This window comes from Pocillopora damicornis, chromosome 3 (genome assembly GCF_964200805.1).
Source record: "Pocillopora damicornis chromosome 3, jaPocDami1.2, whole genome shotgun sequence".
Lineage (NCBI taxonomy): Eukaryota > Metazoa > Cnidaria > Anthozoa > Scleractinia > Pocilloporidae > Pocillopora > Pocillopora damicornis.
Genome location: NC_142672.1, coordinates 2,216,126 through 2,236,860, shown reverse-complemented (window position 1 = coordinate 2,236,860; position 20,735 = coordinate 2,216,126). Strand labels below are relative to the sequence as shown.

The 20,735-nt window shown below is 36.1% G+C and overlaps 2 protein-coding genes across 3 annotated transcripts; one reads left to right on the top strand and one right to left on the bottom strand.

Annotated features, from left to right (window-relative positions):
• The first annotated feature begins 11 nt into the window (after nucleotides 1-11).
• LOC113671290 (conserved oligomeric Golgi complex subunit 4) lies at nucleotides 12-17,075 on the top strand. 2 transcript variants are annotated; one of them, XM_089202069.1, is made up of 30 exons: nucleotides 12-148; nucleotides 1,044-1,126; nucleotides 2,250-2,364; nucleotides 2,510-2,560; nucleotides 2,747-2,797; nucleotides 3,121-3,196; nucleotides 3,778-3,895; nucleotides 4,148-4,223; nucleotides 4,868-4,922; nucleotides 5,289-5,390; nucleotides 5,620-5,657; nucleotides 6,444-6,512; nucleotides 6,931-6,986; nucleotides 7,477-7,573; nucleotides 7,726-7,765; nucleotides 8,377-8,426; nucleotides 8,786-8,845; nucleotides 9,000-9,094; nucleotides 9,506-9,562; nucleotides 10,182-10,250; nucleotides 10,706-10,793; nucleotides 11,209-11,271; nucleotides 12,133-12,186; nucleotides 12,626-12,679; nucleotides 12,798-12,890; nucleotides 13,484-13,567; nucleotides 14,390-14,491; nucleotides 15,003-15,131; nucleotides 15,494-15,585; nucleotides 16,293-17,075. In XM_089202069.1, the coding sequence occupies exons 1-30, from the start codon at nucleotides 65-67 to the stop codon at nucleotides 16,333-16,335; spliced, it is 2,244 nt and encodes a 747-aa protein (XP_089058195.1). In that variant the 5' UTR covers nucleotides 12-64; the 3' UTR covers nucleotides 16,336-17,075. The 2 variants fall into 2 exon arrangements, with proteins under 2 accessions (XP_089058195.1, XP_089058194.1); XM_089202068.1 differs by having other exon boundaries at nucleotides 8,368-8,426.
• Nucleotides 17,076-18,118: 1,043 nt separating this feature from the next.
• Nucleotides 18,119-20,729, bottom strand: LOC113671282 (activating signal cointegrator 1). Its single transcript, XM_027187492.2, has one exon. It carries the CDS (start codon nucleotides 20,727-20,729, stop codon nucleotides 19,185-19,187), a length of 1,545 nt encoding a protein of 514 aa, XP_027043293.2. The 3' UTR covers nucleotides 18,119-19,184.
• Between the last annotated feature and the right edge of the window lie 6 nt (nucleotides 20,730-20,735).

Below are 20,735 nucleotides of genomic sequence, written 5' to 3'. Positions count from 1 at the left end.
CTTATTCAATCTCTCTGAGCGTCGGTTACATCCGCTGCCATCGCTGGCGCTGAAAATTTCTAAGATGGCTGCGCACGAATTGGATGTTTACAGTTTAACAGATATTGCTGAAATACAAAAAGCTTACGCACAAATCCATCTTCATGAGGTACAGTTCAAATTAAACACACAATTTCTAAGATTTGTATTGCAATTGAGTCGCGACTTTACTCGAAAAATTCCCATGTTTTCAATTTGCAACCGTCGCCAACGTGTCACTTTGATTCGGCAGTCGACTGTAATGTGTTTATACGTTAGGTGAACCCATTGAGGGTCCTTGGTGTGGGTCCAAATTGAGTAAAATTAGATATTTCCAAATGTACAGCTTACTTGCTGTACTAATCACCGTAAAAACAGCGTGGAAAAATCTGTAAGTTTATGTTAGCTCAGTGCAGTTTAATGACCTATCGACTATTTGGAAAATTGAACCATGATGCCAAGCAGCAACAGTGGTAGTAAGTTATCCTCCACAGTATTCAAAGCATAGAAGGAAGGGAACCGAGAAAACTGTTACAATGCTTAATTTAAATATTTAACATGATGGTTTAACCTCAAACAGTTAAAGGTGAATAAACCAGTTGATATCCGATCACCGCGACAACAAACTCGCCAACACCAAACTTGCCAACACTGAGAGTCAAATCGCCACAGTTGTTATCTGTAGCCTGTTGAATGAAACTTACTTCAAATGAAAGCTAAGGTGTAGTGGTATATTGCAAAAAGGGAAAGAGACTTGGAAGTGTCATACGAGAGGCTAGACAAAATGCCTCAGTCAAATTGCACTGGGTAGAGATCTGACTCTCAGTTATGGTGAGTTTGACGGAGGTGAATTGACTGTAAACCAACTGGTTGAATATTATAAGTAAAGTGGTCAATAATTCAATCCCAGGCCTCCTTTAATATTTTGTATATAGGTTATAAGTGAACTTAGAAAATACTTCATCTTTCCAAATTTGTATTGAGGAATTTAAACCTTAACTTGCTTTGCTGTTTCTTGTTACTAGCAAAAACTTAACAATGAACTGGATGCTATACTGGAAAACCAACCAAGACTTGACACAAAACTTAACACGCTACAGAATGTAATGTGAGTGATGAATGGTATTAACCCTTTACACTCTAACATCAGTATTGATATTCTCCATACTCTTCTCTATACATTTCTCAAGGGGCTGACAAGGAGAATTTGTTTAACGGTCAAGAGATTCTTTAGTTGGTGATCATTTTCTTTATTCTCTTGACCTTAATGTTTGATTCAGGGGTGATGTTGTGAGAAAAAATTAGATGCTGGTCACTCTTAGGGTGTAAAGGGTTAATTTTCTGCATTACAATATGATTTATAAAGCATCTAATATTCCAAAAAAAAAATTTTAAATCAAGATTAACTTGAAAAAATTTAGACCACTGTTTTCAAGGTTACTCAATCACATGCTGATCTGGTCTTTTTTAATTCAGCCTATCTATGACTCCTTTTTTTGTTCCAATGCTTCATCTATATTTGTAGTGCAAACCATAATTATAACAAAGCTGCAATTGCTTATCAAGGTAGGGTTGTCATCATGTGTATTCCTATCTCCATATACCAGTTGTTGAATATTCAGAGGTTTGCATCTGAAATTGGGCTATTTTGTTGATAATGGTAATAGGACTGAGTGGAGTCCAATTTGTAATGGTAATAGGATTGTGTGGAGCCTAATTTGGTCTGTAATGATATGAGTGAGAACAAAATCAAGTGACTGCACAGCAGGAGTTCAATTTGTTTATCACAAGTATGATTACAGACTGAATTGGATTACACAAAGTCTTAATCAATATTAATTAATGATAAATACAATTTTCGAAAAAGGAAGAATAGCCAAGTTCTGAGAGAAAGGGAAAATTTGCATTAAAAGACAAAAGAGGCATAAATTGTTTAATGTTGATTGAATGTTGATTTAAACCATAACTCTGAATGTGATTGGCTCATTGAACTGTCCGATAACAAACTGTCAGATAAAAACTGTTCGCTAACAACTTGGCATGTGAATTAGTGGAAAATAGGATTTCTTTAAACCAATCACAATCAAGGGAATTGTAATTTTCATGATTACTGCAGAAATTATGCAAAATGATATTTAATTATATATGCCTTACTTATCCCTTCAGATGGCTGCACAATACAGCTACTATTGATTGAAATTAATGCCTTGTGGTATGTCATGTATTTTTAGTCCAAACCTGCAGTTGGTAATGAGGGATGCCCAACATTTACATACCATGATTTCCAATACATCAGATTTGGCAGAAAAAGTCAGCAGTAAAGTGCGACTTCTGGATCTTGTTAAGGTTGGTCATAACTTATCACTGTAATTGGTAAACAAAAATTTTATTTATATATTTGAATGGGTTATAATGTGTATTAGTTATTGATGACATATACATTGCTGCTTTTCTGGTTTACTAAGATGTTATGTTTTTCTTTTGCTTTCAGAACCGTGTCCAAGAAACAATTAAACGTGTGGATGATATCCTTGATTTAAAGGTGAAGGATGAACCATACTATAGTGCACTTTTTAAGTGTTCTAAACCACAGTCAATATTTGAGTATAAAACTTGGACTAATTATGTTTCTGTTTTGATCCAATGGTTATGAGGGGCTTAGTTGTCCCTAAAGTGATCAATACCAGAGGTTTCACTATTTTAAAATTTTCTTTTTTCCTCTTTGTAGGCTTGTGTTGATGGTGTGCAAACAGCACTAAATACAGAGCACTTTGAGCAGGTAAGGCATCTCTTGTCTTGACTGCTTGAATTTAATTTATACAAGCAAAAACCTCTAATTAAAATCCAACTAAGCTGTGTTATCATCCAGAGTGGCCTATGATACCAATGTTAAGTAAATCTTTCTCTGGAAGTAAGAAATGGCACACCACAATAACTACTATAGATTGTTCTTGCTGTTGTAAATATCAGGATGTTATTAAGTGACTTAAATATTTAGAATAATTTATGCTTAATCAGAAATTATTACTATCATTACAGTGATACTGACTTAAACTATTTTTTTTGGCAGTCAGTGTAATGTGTAATGATTTGTTTCTTCAGGCTGCAGCACATATTCACAGATATCTCAACCTGGATGAACAAGTCCTCAGAGACTTAGCAGAGGACTCAAAAGAAGGTGAAAGTAGTACCATAATTGCTGCATTTTTATCGTTACTGCTGGAACTTTTTAAGAGTTCATATCAATTATGAAATGAGCAGCAACAGTATCATTTCCCCTAAAGGGGATGATAGAGGATCTCTAAACTTTTGTCAGGTTTGCCTGGCTGTTTAATTTGCTGGAATCAATAAACTGCAGTAACTGTAAAAGTAGAGGTTTGTGTTTGTAGAGTTTTGTGTCTTGCCTGAGAACACAATGCAGTCAGGCCTCAGTGACTGACAGAGTCAGGTTGGTCTGGACTGGAAACTTTTTTTGACCCTCTGTCATGACATGTGGACCTTGCTTGCTTGGTCCATATATCTTGCCCTCATGCCAAATATTTTCTGTTAGGTCCAATATGTTTAAGTAGATTAGTATTTATAAATTCAATAGTTAAGATTTTGTTTTGAAAATGACAGCAATAGTTAGGACATTTCTATTAATAAACATTAACCTACTGTATATGCTTCTCACACAACCTAACTGAGCCTGCAGCCCTCCAACAGGTATCTTTGTGCAGCAATAGTGGATAACTTACTTGTAATTTTATTTCCCTGTAGGTTCTGACTTAGCAGGGGCCTTTGTGTTGCTACATGAAGCAGAGACAAAACTGAAAAGAATTGTAAATGACAAGTTTGAGGCTGCTATACAAAATGGTGACAGGGGTTCTGTAGAAAGGTACAGAAGACATGCATTGTATTGTATGGCTTTGTAGTTTGTCACCATGTTTTTCTGCTTTGGATACACTTCTTTGTTCTGCTGCCATGATTATTATTTTGTTAATTTGATGTAAATTTTGTGTCTTTGTATCTGGTAGTTTTCATCAGTATTTCTGTATAATTATTGTGTTTTTGTGAGACTTGGTTGAAAGCCTAGTAATATCTAAATTGACTAAAAATGCATTCTGATCATGATTAATCTTTTTTCAAGGTTTTTCAAAATTTTTCCTTTACTGGGTCAACACCAAGTTGGACTTGAAAAGTATGCAAGATATTTGTGCACTCAGGTTTGTCTGTGTATAGTTACTTCTTGGATACTCAGAAAAATAGGCTTAGTAGGCTTACACGTAGGAATGAATGGTCATTGTATGATTATAGTGGATCAAAACAACAGATCAGTTGAACTAGCTTTGTTACTGTTAATTAAAGCAAGGTATCCTTATAACAAAAATTGGTATAAGTGAAATAAGTACAACAAGGCAAAAAAAAAAAAAAAAACACTGGGGAGATGTAGTTTCTCCCTGTTTATTCAACCTCTTACATCTTAGTCTATCAAAGGGGAATCAAATATTTTTTAATTTTAGGGCTTTTTGAGAGTCAGGATTCTTGGATAACCAGCTTCTAAATGTGTTTGATATATGTTATAGAATGAAATCAGCCATCATTGTCTTAATGGTAGACCCTATTGCTGAAATGATCTATGTCTGATGCATGCAACTTTTGATTAAAAAAAAAAATGAAAATATACACAATGAGTATATTAAGTATGTAGACTAATCAAAATGGCCCTAAACTAGTGTGAGGTGTTTTCTCCTTTGTTTTCAAAAAATAGCTGTAGTCTTTAAAGATAGGAAATTACCAGCAAGTTTGAAATAACTTTGACCAAAAGTTGTTTTCAATAAAAAGATGTGAAATCTTTTTCCTGCTCTAGATTGCTGCCCAGTGCCAGAAGAATTTGGACAATGCTGTTGCTGTCAAAGACTCCGGTGAGAATGTAGTTTCTAATAATCTTTAATAACAAGGTAATTTGTCTTTTCATGTAAGATTTTCTTTATTTATCCTAACTTACATATACTAGGTTATACTATGAAGTACTGTACCTTGGTTATAATGGTATTGTTGTACTTTTAAATAGCTCTAAGCTTTTTGATGTGCAGTTGTGTTCAGTCCTTAGTTGGAGCCTGACTGTAACATTTATTCTGGCATGATAACTGTCCAGATGGGTGTTGTGACTTTAATGGGATTGTTGTTGTTGGTAGTAGCTTCCATTTTCATAGGCTGGGCCAAAGCCATCATTAGTTCTTACATGGAAGAGCTTAATTACTTAGATATTTTCCTTTAATTCTTTTTAGATCGTCATGTCAATGTTGTGTTTGCAAATACTCTCACTTTACTGTTTGAGAACATTGCACGTATGGTGGAAGAACATCAGCCATTTGTAGAGACTTACTATGGTGAGGCTGCCCTGTGGCAACTTTAATTTAAGTTACTTCTAAAAGCCTTTTAGATGCTCCTCCTTTGTGGGAATGTGTACTTGAGCTTTTACATGATATAGCCACAAGCTGGTTGTACCTACCAGATATGAGATTTACCATTAACTCAGTGGAGAGACTGTTTTGCCAAAATTTTCCTTCTTTCTGGGCCACACTGTAAATTCACCAATTTAATTATCTCTCTTGGCAGGTCCTGGCAAAATGTTCATTCTGCTACAAGCTATGCAGGTACATGGTTCATTGTCCACTTATATTAAGATTTTTGATCAATTTAATTTTATATTTCTATTTCTTCTGGACTTACACTTTTTAAAGACAATGCTGGAATTTGTAGTCAGTGTTTATTTTCTCTATCCAGAGCTGCTTACATCATTGCCTCTTTAAAATTTTCCCTCAGCTCAGTAAAATGCTTAGGAGTAGACATTTTCTTTTTCTTTTTTTTTTTTTTAATGTTAATTTCTCAGAAACTGAATCCAACAAAGAATGATGTGGCCCCTTCCTTCCCCCTTAAAAAAATAAATTTTATGGATTTAGTTTGCATTAGACATTTTCAAAGCTCTTTTGGTAAGACTAGACTGGAATTGATGTAATCCTTTTGCTAGAAATATCTGCTAACAGCTTACAATTCTGGTCAGAAGCTGTTTGGACACAATATCATGCCCAATTGCTTGTAAGCAATATCTGCTTTATAAATTGTAGAAAATTATTTACTAATAGAGGATTACAAGCCCCCAATCCCCCTTACTAACCAATATTGAAACCAACTGTGGCTTTTCTGAATGCTCCCAAGAGTCTTATCAGCAATGCAAAGGGGAGAGGAGGGGGGGGGGGGGTGTTACTGTAAGCCCCAGAGTTTTTTTTTTTTCAGTAATTGTATTTTCATCTGTTTTGTCAGAGGTATTCTCAGCTGAGAATGTTGTCAAGGATTATGGATGATGATCGTTGTGATACAGTACCATTAAATTATTTTGTTAATTAAATGCAGCGCTTTTTTTTATGAATACTTCCACATAGGCTGAGTGTGACAAGCAAGTTAATCAAGTTGTTGACCAGTTTATGAAAAAGAGACAGTTCACAGAAAAGGTACCCATAAAATGGAAGAATTTTATTTCAATAAATTTTTCCTGGAATCTGATGATCTAGGTTATATGCTTCTGTTATGAAAATTCCTTATACTTGTTTTCAAGCAAACTCATAAAATTGCATAAGGGGCAGATTTAAGAACAACTATAATTGCATTAGAATCACATGGTGTGCAGCTCATTCTTTATGCTTTTTAGAAAACTTCAATCTCCTTCAACAGTTTTTTTGATCTGTTCAGTATCTAGTTTGTTGACAAAGAACAATGTATCCAGCATAGAAGGCCAATGTATCTACACTTGTAGCGAGACATTGGCAGATCGAATAGAATGAGTACATATAATTATTGTGACAAATGCAGACTGAAAAACCTGTATGAAGTGCCTTGTGTGCATAAGAATTTCTCTCTTTTTCTCTTTAGTTCAAATCTGTTCAGGGCAGTCAAACCTTCAGAGGTTCTTCTGGTAACCTTGATAGGTAAGTTTGCATCAGCTTTGTAATGACTGGAAATAATTATCATGAGGTGAAGCAGACTTAGAAGTGGCATTCTTGATGTACTTGGGTCAATAATTGGAGGAAAAAAGAGGATCCATTACTTCTGATTTGGATCTAGTCGACAAGGATATTGAAAATATATTATTTCCCTGCTGTGTGTCTACCAAGGTTAGGAAATAAGTAATTTATGGATATTAGAAACAGAATAAGTCAATCTTGGACTTGCTTAATCCTTTAACCCCTAGGAGTGTCTAGCTTCTCATTTCTCCTTACTTCATCATCCTTAAATTAAATGCAAAGGTTATGAGAATAAAGGAAATGATCACCAAGTTAAGAAGCTTCTGATTGTCAAACAAAATATTCTTGTTGGCACCATAAGTAAAGGCAACAGTATGGAATTATCAATGGTTTGTTTAGTAGCTGTTTTAATGAAACATGAACAAAGTGTTCATAACCTTGTTGTGTTTCTTAGGTATGACCCCAGAGAGCTTGATGTTGTCTTGCGTGAAGTTGTTGTGATGAATGCAAGGGCTGAGATGTATTTACAGTTCTTGGAGAAAAGGATCGCAGTAAGAATTTGTACTCCTCTAATTTCTCTCAGTTCTTTCTGCCATTTTTGCCACATGCAAAAAGGTTCCTTTAACATTGTTGAAATGATTGCTTATTCTTTTAATCTAAATTTATGTTTTGTCTTTGATCTTCAAAACTTTCTTTATTATAGGATGATATGGCAAATGTTCCTGAAGAGGAAAAAACAGAAGGTAACAGTACAGATAAGTTTTACACAATGCACAATTGTGTTTTTGTCACCTCTAACTTAGCTGTAAGTTATAAGTATGTAGTCTGTGTTAGAAATTTACAGGTATCATGGGAGATGTGTTTGTTTCTCTCTTTGCTTATAACCCTTAACTCCCATGAGTGACCAAGACAGAATTTCTCCTTACAACATCTATACAATATTAAGTAGACAATGATGAAAATGAGAAAAGTACCAGCTAGGGGATAATTAGTTGATCCAATACTAAATTCTCTGAATTAGCATCATAAGAATTATAGGACAGACAGTAAGGAGAATTACTAAATAAATGAGATTTTGGGATTGATAGTGTTAATTTGGTTTTCCCCCTCTTTCATTTTTTCCTTTTTCTATTCATTCTCTTTTCTTTCAGTTGCCTAGTATTTTCCTTTTTAATTTAATGATCATACAAAATTATATACGTACTGAGGTTAAGAAACTGAAAAATACATCATATTAATTACATTTTGAACTCTTTTTCATTGTGGCATTCCTCTATATATACAGTGTAGCATTTACATTACTAAGGTTATCATCATGATAGAGGCTTTTGATTCTCTCTGTAAGAACTATTAGGAATTCAAGACAAAGTTATCGCCAATTGTGAACTAAACAGAAGAATGCAGGTAACACAGGAGCAATCTTTCTATCTAACTTCTTTGAAATACACTAAAAAAATTATTAATGGAAACCTGTATTTACATTTTTTCAGTGTTGTTATATACATCACATTTTTTTACCAAGTTATTCAGATTTGGGTTATGACCATTATCTTCATGGTGCTTGTTTTCACCTTGGAGTACAGATCTCTATGTTGCTACGAAAATATGAAAGGGTGGGTTTCAAAACTGAGTCTTCAGAGTCTTCATTACTATGTCTCCACACATATGAAAAGCTTCTCTTTTCTAGATCACACCTCTGATTTTCTGTTTACTTAGTTTCCTATTGGCTCGTAAATTCTTCAAATGATTCACTTATTTTGCAGGAGCTTATAGGAAACTACATCTACATGGAAGAGTACTTTATGAGAGAAACAGTAATGAAGGTTAGTCTTTTGTTGCTTCTGAAATTAAAAATTTAGACATACTGGTTTTGTAATATTTCTGGGAAAAAGTTTGTCCTGGTCCAATATTTTTGGAGTTGTGATGGTTATAAGTGTTATGTTTAGTGTTTTTGTTAATTCAAGTTGGAATTTTCAGGCTGTAAAGATGGACATCACAGAGGGTGGTGATGATGAAGCTGTCACTTCAAGCATGGTGGATGATGTCTTCTTTATCGTACAAAAGGCTGTCAGGTTTGTTTCTGGTTATAATCCTGAATATTAACTTCCAAAAGGTCTTCTTACAATGTGTGATTTCAAGCTGTGAATAGTTTTCATGAATAATTTTATGACAGTGAAAGACCAGTTTTAAGATGTCTTTGGAGCATCCTGTGTGTTTTTTTTTTATTATTGATTTAACAGCTCGTTATTTATTGATGTTGTTTTTTATTGAGTATTAAAGAACTAAGGCTAAGTTTGATAAGGGATACCTGAAAAATTTGTGTTAATCTGCAATGCAAAACATGCCAACATCTATAACAATATTCCGTGTCACTTTATGTTAGGGTAAGCTCTGGTCTCGTGGACCACTTAATTTAGGAGAAACTTTTAATTCTTCAGAAGGTTGATTATCTACTTCCTGTGTTGTTGTTTTCATTCATTCAGACGAGCCTTATCCAGCTCTAGTGTGGATGGAACGTGTGCAATGCTGAATCACGCATGGTAATGAACTTAATTGTGAAAGAGTGCTCCAGAAACCAATTTCTGATACCAACACTGTCTTAAGATTCCTGAGAAGAAACCTAATCTATCAAAAATTTCATTCAAATGCGCTTTAAATTTGACCATGGACGTGGTAATTTTAATCATGTTCAGCAACCTGGCCACGTAGCAATGACGAATCAAAGTGTCACTTTTTTTTCTTTTCCATCACTTGTCAATCTGTTTTGATAACTACTAGCTGAATCAGAAGGCATTTTTGAGGAGCAGGGGTACAAGAATTGCAGCATGTGGTTATGTGTCTTAGGCCAACTTGCTGAGTCAAGTTTTAATTCTTTAACTCCTAAGATCTGATTGTTAATTCTACCTTCTTGCTACTTTACATTTTCCTATAAAGTAGTTATAGGAATTTTGTGTTAGATCAAGATAGCAACTTCTACCTGTTAAATTTGAGAATTCTCAATACCTGTTTGCTAGATAATGTTTGGATATTATAGGGAGAAGTTACATGTTAATCACCTCTGGGGGATAAATTTAAAATTATATCGTTTTTCTGACTTATCATCTCTTATTGTTTGACTCAATTAAGAATTTCCATATCAACTATCTTTAATTTCTCTAGTGCTCTTCTGTCATCTGATTACCGTGATGTGCTAACTGCCCGATTAAAAGCAGGTTTTCCATCTGGAAGGTATTTATAGTGCCTCTATGAAAGCACAATAACATTATAGATATAGCAATGTTGCAATCGTACTTAGTAATCTCTTTATTTTTATGTTGTTCTATTGTTACAATTTTAAGGTTGGATGATTGTAATTTATATCAAGCAATTCAAACTGGTCAAAAATTTCAAATCCTCAAATTCACAAACTTGTGATCTTTACTTTTTTTACTTTTTTACTTTTTTATGTAGAGAGTTGCTTTTGATATCTTAAAAAAATTCCTTGTGTAAATTTTGTAATAGTTGTAGAATTTTTCATGGCTTAGATTTGTTCTTACCATCAAGTTGTCTAAGACTCTAAATATTCAAAGTGTGTTGGAGCAATAACACAAAATTTATTTCCTTATTGCTCCACTGAAATTCGAGTTCCACAAAGGAGTATTCTAAGATGTCCTTGTACTGATAATTGTTCTTTTGTATTCCAGTCTTGATTTATCTGGAATGTTGCAAGGAAAGCTGCAAGTGGGCTACTCCACAACGGCTGAAAATGCAGCTGCCCGGAAGGCTTTCCTTGTAAGTGTAACGCTACAATCATCCTCTATCAATCATTTTGTAGTGTTGTAATATTATCTCCCCATTACGATAAATTTTATGTGAGAATTAGACTCTTTTGAATTAATATTTGCTGATTCTAGCAGTATGTAGGACGCTCATCAAATATGAATTTAGCATAAGCATGCGATTGCCTAGCTCTTCTTCGTAAGGCCAAATCAAAAGAACCTAAACTCCATTCCTCAGGGCGGGCCTTAAAGTTTTTTTCTTTGTTCCACGTGCTAGGCAAAAATGAGTCTTTCTTTTCTGTACAGACATTGCTATTTCTTAATCAATGATTGTTTTTCTCCAAGTGAGGCTGTGAGCAGTGGACGTATGAATTCATCCCTTCTCCTAAGACTAAAGCTGCTAACAAATATTTTATGCTGAATTTCAGGTGACACTTAACAACCTTGAAGTTAGCAGCAACAACATTCAGAAGCTAAAGAAAGATCTCGAGGTAAATAATGACTGAAATATATAATGGTGATGGTCATCCGTTGAATGTTGTCATCGTCGTCGAGAGCTTAGAATTTACTCTTACTTGTATATCAGATAGTACTAATGATATGGACGCAAGGTTCAAAATTCCAAACTTTTATATATATTATTTTGTGACGAGTTGGCTGAATGAAGCGAATCCTGTGATTTAACTACCCAAGCAAATACAGCCCTCTCGGTTGTGCCCGTTTTGATGTAAGCTTGTTTTGTCAAGATGATGGAATGTTTGCCTCGTTTTTTATGGATTGTTGTGGACTTCATTTTTATCTCGGTCTTGGAAACAGGAATTTGGCCTATATTGAACTACCCTGAGATAAAAAAAAGCTTATGAAGCATTTATTACTACTCCTTTTGCGTTCATACTCCACATTAGTACAAACAGTTCTTTTAAATTTAAGGATAACCTGATATGATTGCTGGGGTGGAGAGGGGGACCACGAAGGACCAGCGATCGGCATGCCAACAAAAAGTAATCTGAACTCAAGCCTGTTGACCCACCCAGCCGGAGCTTATCCCGGTTTCTATAGTAGGAGTGTTATCACTCCCCCCTAGATGGGATGTTACTAGGCTTTCCTGACAGTTAGCCAGTACCCATGTATACTCCTGGGAGGAGAGGGAGAGGCACTGTGAGAGTAAATAGTTTTGCCTAAGAACACAACATGTTGACCCAGCCTGGTCTCGAACCCAGACCTCTCGACCCGGTCTGTTCCACTGACCATGAGGCCAGTGCCACAGGCAACACATCCAATTTACTTTCATCTTGTTGCGTTGAAGCGTCATGGATTGATTTTTAAGTGTTTCCAAACAATTTGCCTCCCAGATTGAATGTGACAGGAACTTGGCTTTTGGAGATGCTGCTAAACTGAAATTAGAGGCAAGTGTTCACGTTTTTTACCATTCTTGACATGGACCATAATCGACTGGCTTCATAAGGCATATAAAACTGCAACTGGATATGTTTTTAACTTTACCTTTTTGTCTACTTACAGGGGAGGGTAGAGTAGATCAACATGTTCATTTAAGAAACTTCAAACGACTCCATTAGTCTCCTCTACCACGGAGATGGCAAATGACAAAAGTCCCATTAATTCTAAGTAGCTCGTAATATTAAACAAATAAACGAAACAATAAGCAAAAGCTAGGAAAACAACAACAAAAAATTGACTTATTTGATTGAGATGAAAGGACCATTAGAAGAAAGAAGGGTTTCAATCTTATCCAGCTATCAACAAAACTCTTGCCATGACTTATTTGACTTTAAATAAAAAAAAAACTTTGCAATTTTCTAATTATGTTTTTTCTTATCTTCTCAGAGCTGTCTTTCAGACTTGATGAACACATCAAATATTTTCAAGGATTTACTTCAAGTATGGAAGTTTCCTTTTACCATCTTGTCCGTGGGGTTAAATATTCTCTTTACATCTATCATCATTAGTTAATAACATATCCTTTAAAAATTTTTTTTACCATTTGTATGATTTGCAGGGTGGACTATATCAGTTATGTTCTACTGCTGTCATACCAAGATTAAAACCCCTCATCGATGGATTCAATTCAACAAGCCACAACATATCTGAGGTAATCATTTCCCTCGAATTCAATTAAAAATTAATTCACTTGTCAGCAATATTTTTCTTTTGTTTCTTAACTTGTGTCGCTTTCAAAGATCCAATTAGTAATTTTATCTAACATCCGCGATCATTTACCAAAACAGTCAGAGAGGTAAACAGAGGCACTGTGAAAGTAACGATCTTGCCCAACAACAGAATGTAAAGAACCAGTTACGGCTCGAACCCAGACCTCTCTATATATATGAGGTTAAGTTCACTAACCATACTTTCGTTTCACAGCGATTGGTTACCCTGTGTGAAAAAGGGGGGTAGGGTTACTAACATTACGTCAAGTTTTTTTTAAAAGGTCTGTCTCAGTAAAGTTTCAGTTTCATTGACTGACTTCTTTGAATAGCCACTGAAAGTTAAGTTAACCACGGTGAATGAACCATTTAGGAATTGCTGATCCGCTCAAAGATGTTCTCGACGCTTTATCCAACGCTCCAGTTATCAGCTAAAACAATTAAGTTATGGTACATGACGTTTATGAATTTCTGCTTAGTCTGTTGAACTTTTGTTTTATTATTATTATTATTATTTCTTTTTTTTTTTTGGATGCAGGAGGAATTTGCTTTTTATGAAGTGAATGATCCATTTGTTCAGAATTTCATCACAAGTTTAGACTCAATCTTAACATCTTTTAAGGTATGTCTACACCGCTTGCCGAGCGGCCTCGTTAGTTAACCGATCTGGAGAAATTGAGTAACAATGAAGTCTGCAAGAAGATGTTGGTTATTTGTGTGTGTTAGTTCCAAAGGTAATCATGGTTAATACAATCATTTAAACCGTAAAATTGACCCATTTAATTTTTTGTCTCTTTGTCTTTCTCAACTTGTGTGGTGAAAAGGTTTGCCATTCTTTGGTGGGTTTTTAATTAAGGGAAGGTTTACATCATAACAGCGGTCATGTAACGTCTCTATGTGTTGATTAGAGCTTGTGGCTTTTAATCACACTGCCGTATAATGTCATACTTAAGAGTTGTTATTGTCATGATCTTTCGTTATTACTGATTGTACGTTAGTACAAGAAACTCTTTGGGTAAGGGAAAAGGTGAATTAAGAAAACGAACATTTTTATATTTTTACATTGTATTATACTAGTTTTTATATTGTAATTATTTCTGAGTGAGGGCCACAAGTTTATTAGCTATGCTATTATGTGTTACCCTCGTAAAATAAAGTCTTTATTATTATTATTATAACAGAGTGATCCACTTAGTCTGGATTTATCTTGGTTTCACTCGCATGAACTGACCCGGTGTATTCCTTTTTTCATCGATGGAATGTTAGTCCATCACAGATTACTCACCTCTCCCCGCGTCCACCCTCGTCAAGTTTCTCTCCCAGGTCCCTGGTACCCTTTTGGTTGTAGAGAGGCTAACCGTCAGGCCGCTGAATACCTCGCACGTGAAACACGCTTGAGCTACGATAGGGAAATTATAAACCAATGTGCCATTTTGTTACGCAGGTTCCACTGACACCTTCCAACTATGACTCTTTAGTAAGCATGGCAGCCACTGAAATAACAACTCAACTGGAAACCTCGGTCATGAAAGCGAGTTTTAACAGAGTAAGTTTTGCAGTCAATAGACAGGCCTTACCTCTAGTTGCTGGTGGTTTTGGTGTGCCCGCGATCCTCATCACAAAGCGAAACTTCAACGGCTAGAGGCTGAGCCTAGTCAATGTCTAAATGGCAATTGGAATGTGCAACTGTAATTTTAACTGATGCGACGGTTCACTCCGTAAAATCCCTTTTTATGATTTTTAGGCGACAGGAAACCTAGTTTGAGGTGTCTTTTTGATTTACGAATTATTTTGCTTTCTTATAACATTTTGTCCCCGCGACTTGTTGGAGCGATTTTTCACCCGTTGTCAACTGAATTAATACGGGGCAAGGAACAGTGGGCGCAAATTTGAACTTGACGTGTACTTGACGGTAGCTTTGTCTCAAGATACATGACAGTTTTGGAGAATGAATTGTACTTTAAAAGAGATAAATATTACAAGATGTGTTACTAACTCTTATTGACTTCAACATCCATTAAATGAATCTGATCCTCTATTTCATTGTTTCAAATCAGCTGGGTGGTCTTCAGTTCGACAAGGAACTACGTTCGCTGGTCGGTTACCTGACAGCTGTCACTCAGTGGACCATACGAGACAAGTTTGCCAGACTCACACAGATTGCCACTGTCCTCAACTTAGAGAAGGTAATCGTGATTCTGTAAACAATAGCCGCCATTTAGCACGAAAGTATGCTTATGCATTTGTTTGCGCACAGAAAAACTGTGAGCTTACATATTTATAGCTTGGAAGGCAGAAACATTCAGACTTTGAGCATGCTCAAAGTGTCTTTCGACCATTCACTGCTCTGATGAGCCATGAGGCTTTCAATGCTACAGAAATGTCTGGAAATTGTCCAAGCGTTTATTAACAATGCAAATAAACAGTCCTATCAACAATCAAAACTCTCAACTGCTCGAATTTGCATTTCTGTAAAAATTATTTAAGTATAATCTGGTCGATGAAGAAGCGATTTTTCCCTTACAGTCCTCTATTTTCTGTTTAACAGGTGGGCGAGATTATGGATTACTGGGGTACTAATTCAGGACCAATGACTTGGAGACTTACTCCTACGGAAGTCAGACAAGTCCTGTCATTAAGGTGAACTACTATATTCTGATTCCCTCAATCCTTTTTCTTCCAGATTATGCTTTGATAAGCTCGGAGAGCAGCGCATGTTTTCACAACTGGAGGTGTCCCCTTACCAAATGCGAAAATAGGGGTCTTTGTTGAAGTAAAACGAAAAGGCTGCTGCAAGTAAAATCGTTGGGACAGGAGAGTACACTTTGGCTACTGTGGCTATAGCGTAGTAACTGAAAGTTCGACTTCCATTTTTTCCGTTTTTTGCCATTATGGGGGGAACTCTAGAGCGGAAGCGACTGACATTAAGCGCAAAGCGAGCGTGCAAGAACAAGTGTGGAGTGAGAGAGTGACCATGAACCGGGAAAAATAAAATGCTTACCCTCCCCTGCCTTTGCGTTCTTAAAGTCCACTTCAGTCCTAATGTTGTTCGCACTTTGGGCTATTATCTAAGAAGAGAGAAATTAGAAGGTCTTTGAACATTCCCATCTTTTCTTCAGTGTTTGTTCCACTGTTAGTTACGCCTCGCTATTGGTCTTTCGGCTTTCTTTTCTTGTTGTCCTTTTCACAATGTTAGAAAATGGAAAATCCATCGACAAGGTATTGTTAGGATAAATTGTACACTTTACAGCGAGGAAGGTCTTGTGGGGTGGAGCAGGAAAAGAGGGGTTCATGGCATTTGATTAGTCTTTCCATTAGAACTTATTCATGTGTTTATTTTTTCACAGGGTCGATTTCAGAAGTGAGGATATCAACCGATTAAAACTTTAAGCTGGGAACCAAATAGTTTTTACAAAGAATTATTAGGAGATTTCCCAGAAAAACCTTAAATGATGCAGAAAATAAATATTTAATGACTGATGTAGATAGGGAGATTGTAAATGATAGAGGGAGTTCAGAGCCCTTCTTTAGATTACAAGTTTGTCACAAAATCATTTTGAATCGCGACAAAATTTGATACACAGCTTGCTCCGCGAGCGAGTAGGATAAAGCGAATCTGTGTTTTTAACCGTACCTCAGGTTGCCCTCACACGATTGCTCTCTTGACCAAGCTTCGGCTTTTATTTTGGTGCCTTATTATGGTCTACGACTTTGTCTCTGTCCGTGAAACACAATTAGAGATCTTGAGCAATATATATCGAGCCATCTTGCCTGCACGTTTGGTTGCTGACGTCTACGATCAACAGTAAGCACAAATATGACTATGAATATAATAAAATCGTATATGGGAACTGCGGATTAATAAATGAATATGTGAATGAGCTTTGCTGCAATAAACACTTCTTAAGAAGTAGTAAAGATAGAGTCTGAAAAAACTGATTCAGGCCAGTACGAGAGTTGAACCCATGACCTCTGGCTGCGAAAGAGAGTAGATCTATGTTCAGAAATGTAGATATGTGTATTATTTCAATATACCGGTAAGTATATTTACCTATTGTGCGTTTCTCCCGTTTCGTTATGCCTCAGTTGGCAGACTGTCCAGGTGTAATAAAGGTGCACTAAAGTGGAAACGTGTTGCTGGTTGTCTCTTTTTCTTTAACTTTAAAGTTGTATTGAGCAGTATGAAGAGCTCGTCAAGTACGACCATGGCTAGACGTCATGTCATGTTATATAAGGAGAACAGAGCAATCTTGTTGCAAATGAAAGGATAGACTGGATGTCGAAGTAAAAAAATATATGTTTTGGCTTTGGCTAATTTTTTTTTTCTGCACTAAACTTTTTTTTAATACCGGTAGCTTTAATAACTTGAACTGTCATCTTGGAGTATCTAGCAAAAAAATTCAAACAGAAGGCAAATTTGGAGCCATTTTTTTGGAGGGTTGAGGGATGTGCCATCTACACTTGTGCAAAGATACTTATCAATAAATCCTCAAGTTTCTCTGAGCTGGCAATCCTAGTTGCATTTTGGCTCTTACTGTACCAGGGCTTAAATGGCTTGTTCATTCCATTATTTTACAACTTGCAAGTTGCAACAGTAGACCTCAACTTTGCGAAATCATGTGCCACTTGGTCGCAAGTTCAAGCTTTACACGTTGTACAAATCTTAGCCTGCTTGTTTGGGACAACTTTGAGGGGCTAAACAAAGGGAAAATTAATTGGCAGGTGAATGGGTCTTCTGAACAGTTTCCCTGATTGAAAAATAGAGAAACAAGTAGAAGCCGTGAGTTTCAAACATGTTTTCCTTACTAATTTTTTTGAGCATGTATAGATAAAGTCATCATTCATCCATCATGGTCAATTCTTGGGTAACCATGCAACTCATAGAATATCCACCTTGGAGAAAGGCACATGCATATGTACCATATGACAACTGGTACCACCTGCAATGGCTACAGTATTCACAGATAAATAAAGGTGGTGAATTATGATTTTTCTGTTTGACTGTTAAAGATAGAAATGTTTTATGACATTTTAAGAAATGTGAGCCACAGAAAAAATCTCATTCCTCCCTGGAAATCACAAGGTCTAAGCTTCTTTTCCTTTCTTTTGATCAATGCTTTAAAAAAATGTGTGACCCTGTTTCTTGTTAATAATCAATTACAAAAAGAAACAATTCTTTCAACAGTCTTTAATCATCTCTTTCATTGTGATAATTCCTCAAACAAGAAACAAACTGTTTTTATTAATTTAATTAGTATCTACCAGTTACAAGGTGGTAACAGATCTACCAAATGATTTAATAAAAAATAATTCTCAATTTGGTGTGCATGAATCCACCAGATAGAAATTAAGAAACACAGTAATATTTCAACCTTGCACAACCTTTAACACCAACTTGATGCAGTATTGTTTACACTTCTCTTTAACAATATACTTTCTGTTGCATTTAGAGTACCCAAACAGTAATTAAAATTTAACCTGCAATTGTCAAATAGGACAGGGAAAGGAGAAACTAAAGAATTTTTTTTTAACCAAAATGCCATTAACTTCAACTATGACATGAATTCAACAAAATACATTCTAAGTGACATTAGATGAGTGAATCAAGTTTGATCTTTAATTTGGTAATCTTTGCACTAATATGATACCAGTAATTTTGGTCAATGTTTGTTGATCCTAACCCTGAAGTAGGCATGACCACAAACAGATAAACAAAATACTCCACATTGTGCAGTCTAATCATTTTGGTGAAAGTACTCCAGAATGTTTTAAGGCGCATTAGCACTTACCCTGGGTTCAATTTTGATTTGGGTTTCTTTATTTCTATGTTCACAAGCCTTTTATCAAATTGTAGACAAAAATAATTAAATTGAATTTTCTTTCCAAACTTTCAGATCTGAAATCAAATTTCAAACTAACCCTGCATTATTTTCACCCAGATTTGAACAACCTGATCCTGAAAATTACTATGGCAGTTAACAGTGAATGACATTTCATTGACAACCTGACTAGTAATCATCATCAGAGTCAAGGTGACTTTTGTGATGTCATCACTTGTTTTATTACTGGACACAGATTATGACTTCCCATTCAGTTATCAATTTGTCACTTCTACTAACAGAAGTGTTCTTTAAGAATGTTCTTAATTGCTCACTATACCAACACCATTCAATTATTAGTCCTAAGTTCATTGTATTACTTGTATCAAGATTATGACATGGATACTTTCAGATGTTCTTTCAAGCTGATTTTCTAAGGCCTCCCTTGGCTGCCTTGTGGATTGCAGGGTCAAGTTTCCATATTTTATGCTGTCCCTTTACAGGAAATTTTAAAGCCAGCTGCTGAGGATTCTCACAGATAAAGACATAAGGAGATTCAGACTCGCCCTCAGGGAACTCTTCCTTGTAATCTTCTTGGGCAAGACATTCCATGAGGTCTACGCACCCAAGTAGACATGACACAGGGTAATGCTCAGGGAATACAACATTTTCATTCCCATACAGAGTCTTATACATACTCTCCACTGCTGCAATTTCCTGTTGAGTTGGCTGCTTAGCAGCTGCTGCAATCCATAGACGTCCACGATGAGCACTGTACCATGTGCGGCCTTCTACTCTCTTAATACCCAACACAAGGAGTGATGCCCAAGGCTGATGCATACTTAAGCAAGCACCTGTATCACTCATCTCTTGGAATTCCTTATCCTGAATACGTAAAACTTCTTTACCATGCTTTTTCTCCAAAACACCCTCATAGTTAGGTGCTTTGTTACCTCCTTTCTCAGAGGAAACAAATTTTAAAGAAGAGACATTTGGAAAATTAAGATTAGCAACTCTTGGTGGTTTGGTATTTTTATCCAAATTATAATAACCTGAAGCAAGAACGGATGAATCAGCATCAAAATCAACCTCAGGTTCATTCTCATCAACAACCTTTCGACCTGCAAAGTCAAGGGTAACCTTCATCTGCCTGCGTGAACCATAACGCTTTTCCCGCACTTCGTTTTCTTTCTTCTTTAAAACTTCCCTCTCCTCTTGAGACAGCCACTTATTGGTGTCACTAGCAAAGTAATCACACTCATCATCAATCACTTTGGTACGACGGACACCACTCTTGTCATACTCTATGAGTCTGTTCTTATGAGCAATTGCTCTTTGTAGGCCTTCGCCTAATTTTGTACGTGAGTCGTTTTCTATCCCTTGCTTCAGTAGTTTCTCGTGGAGTTTGTGACTCTTTTTTGAATTCCGCGCCAGTATCTCTTGCTCTTCTCTAGTGCAAACCAAAGCTCCACAGAAAAAGCAAGGCCCTGAGCCTTCCTGTTTACAGACAATCCGTCCACAATCTGTGCAGTTATTGACCAGATCGTGTTTCTGAGCCAAGCACTCGCATGGGTGTCTTCCGGGAAGGAGAACCGAAGTGCGCGATTGTCCCTCTGCCCCATACAGTGGCACAAACTTAGGGGCTTTCTTCTTTGTTTGTATTCCTGGATAAATAGGTGGATCATTTAACCCATTACCAAGTTCACCTGAACATTTTTGGGAGTAAGAAAAAGTATCGCTAGCATCTGAGGTGTTCGTAGTTTCCGTCCTCACTACATTGGAAAATTCCACCAGAATTTGCTGATGTTCGCGATTCTTGAGATCTAGAAAACTTCGCAAATATGATTCTAATTCACTAGCAGTATTCAGTGACAAAATATACCCCGTCAAATCGTCGTCGACGTCTCTAATTTTCAACAATTCTTGGATACACCATGCCTTCACTTCTGTAGAGACCACCGCCATATTCCT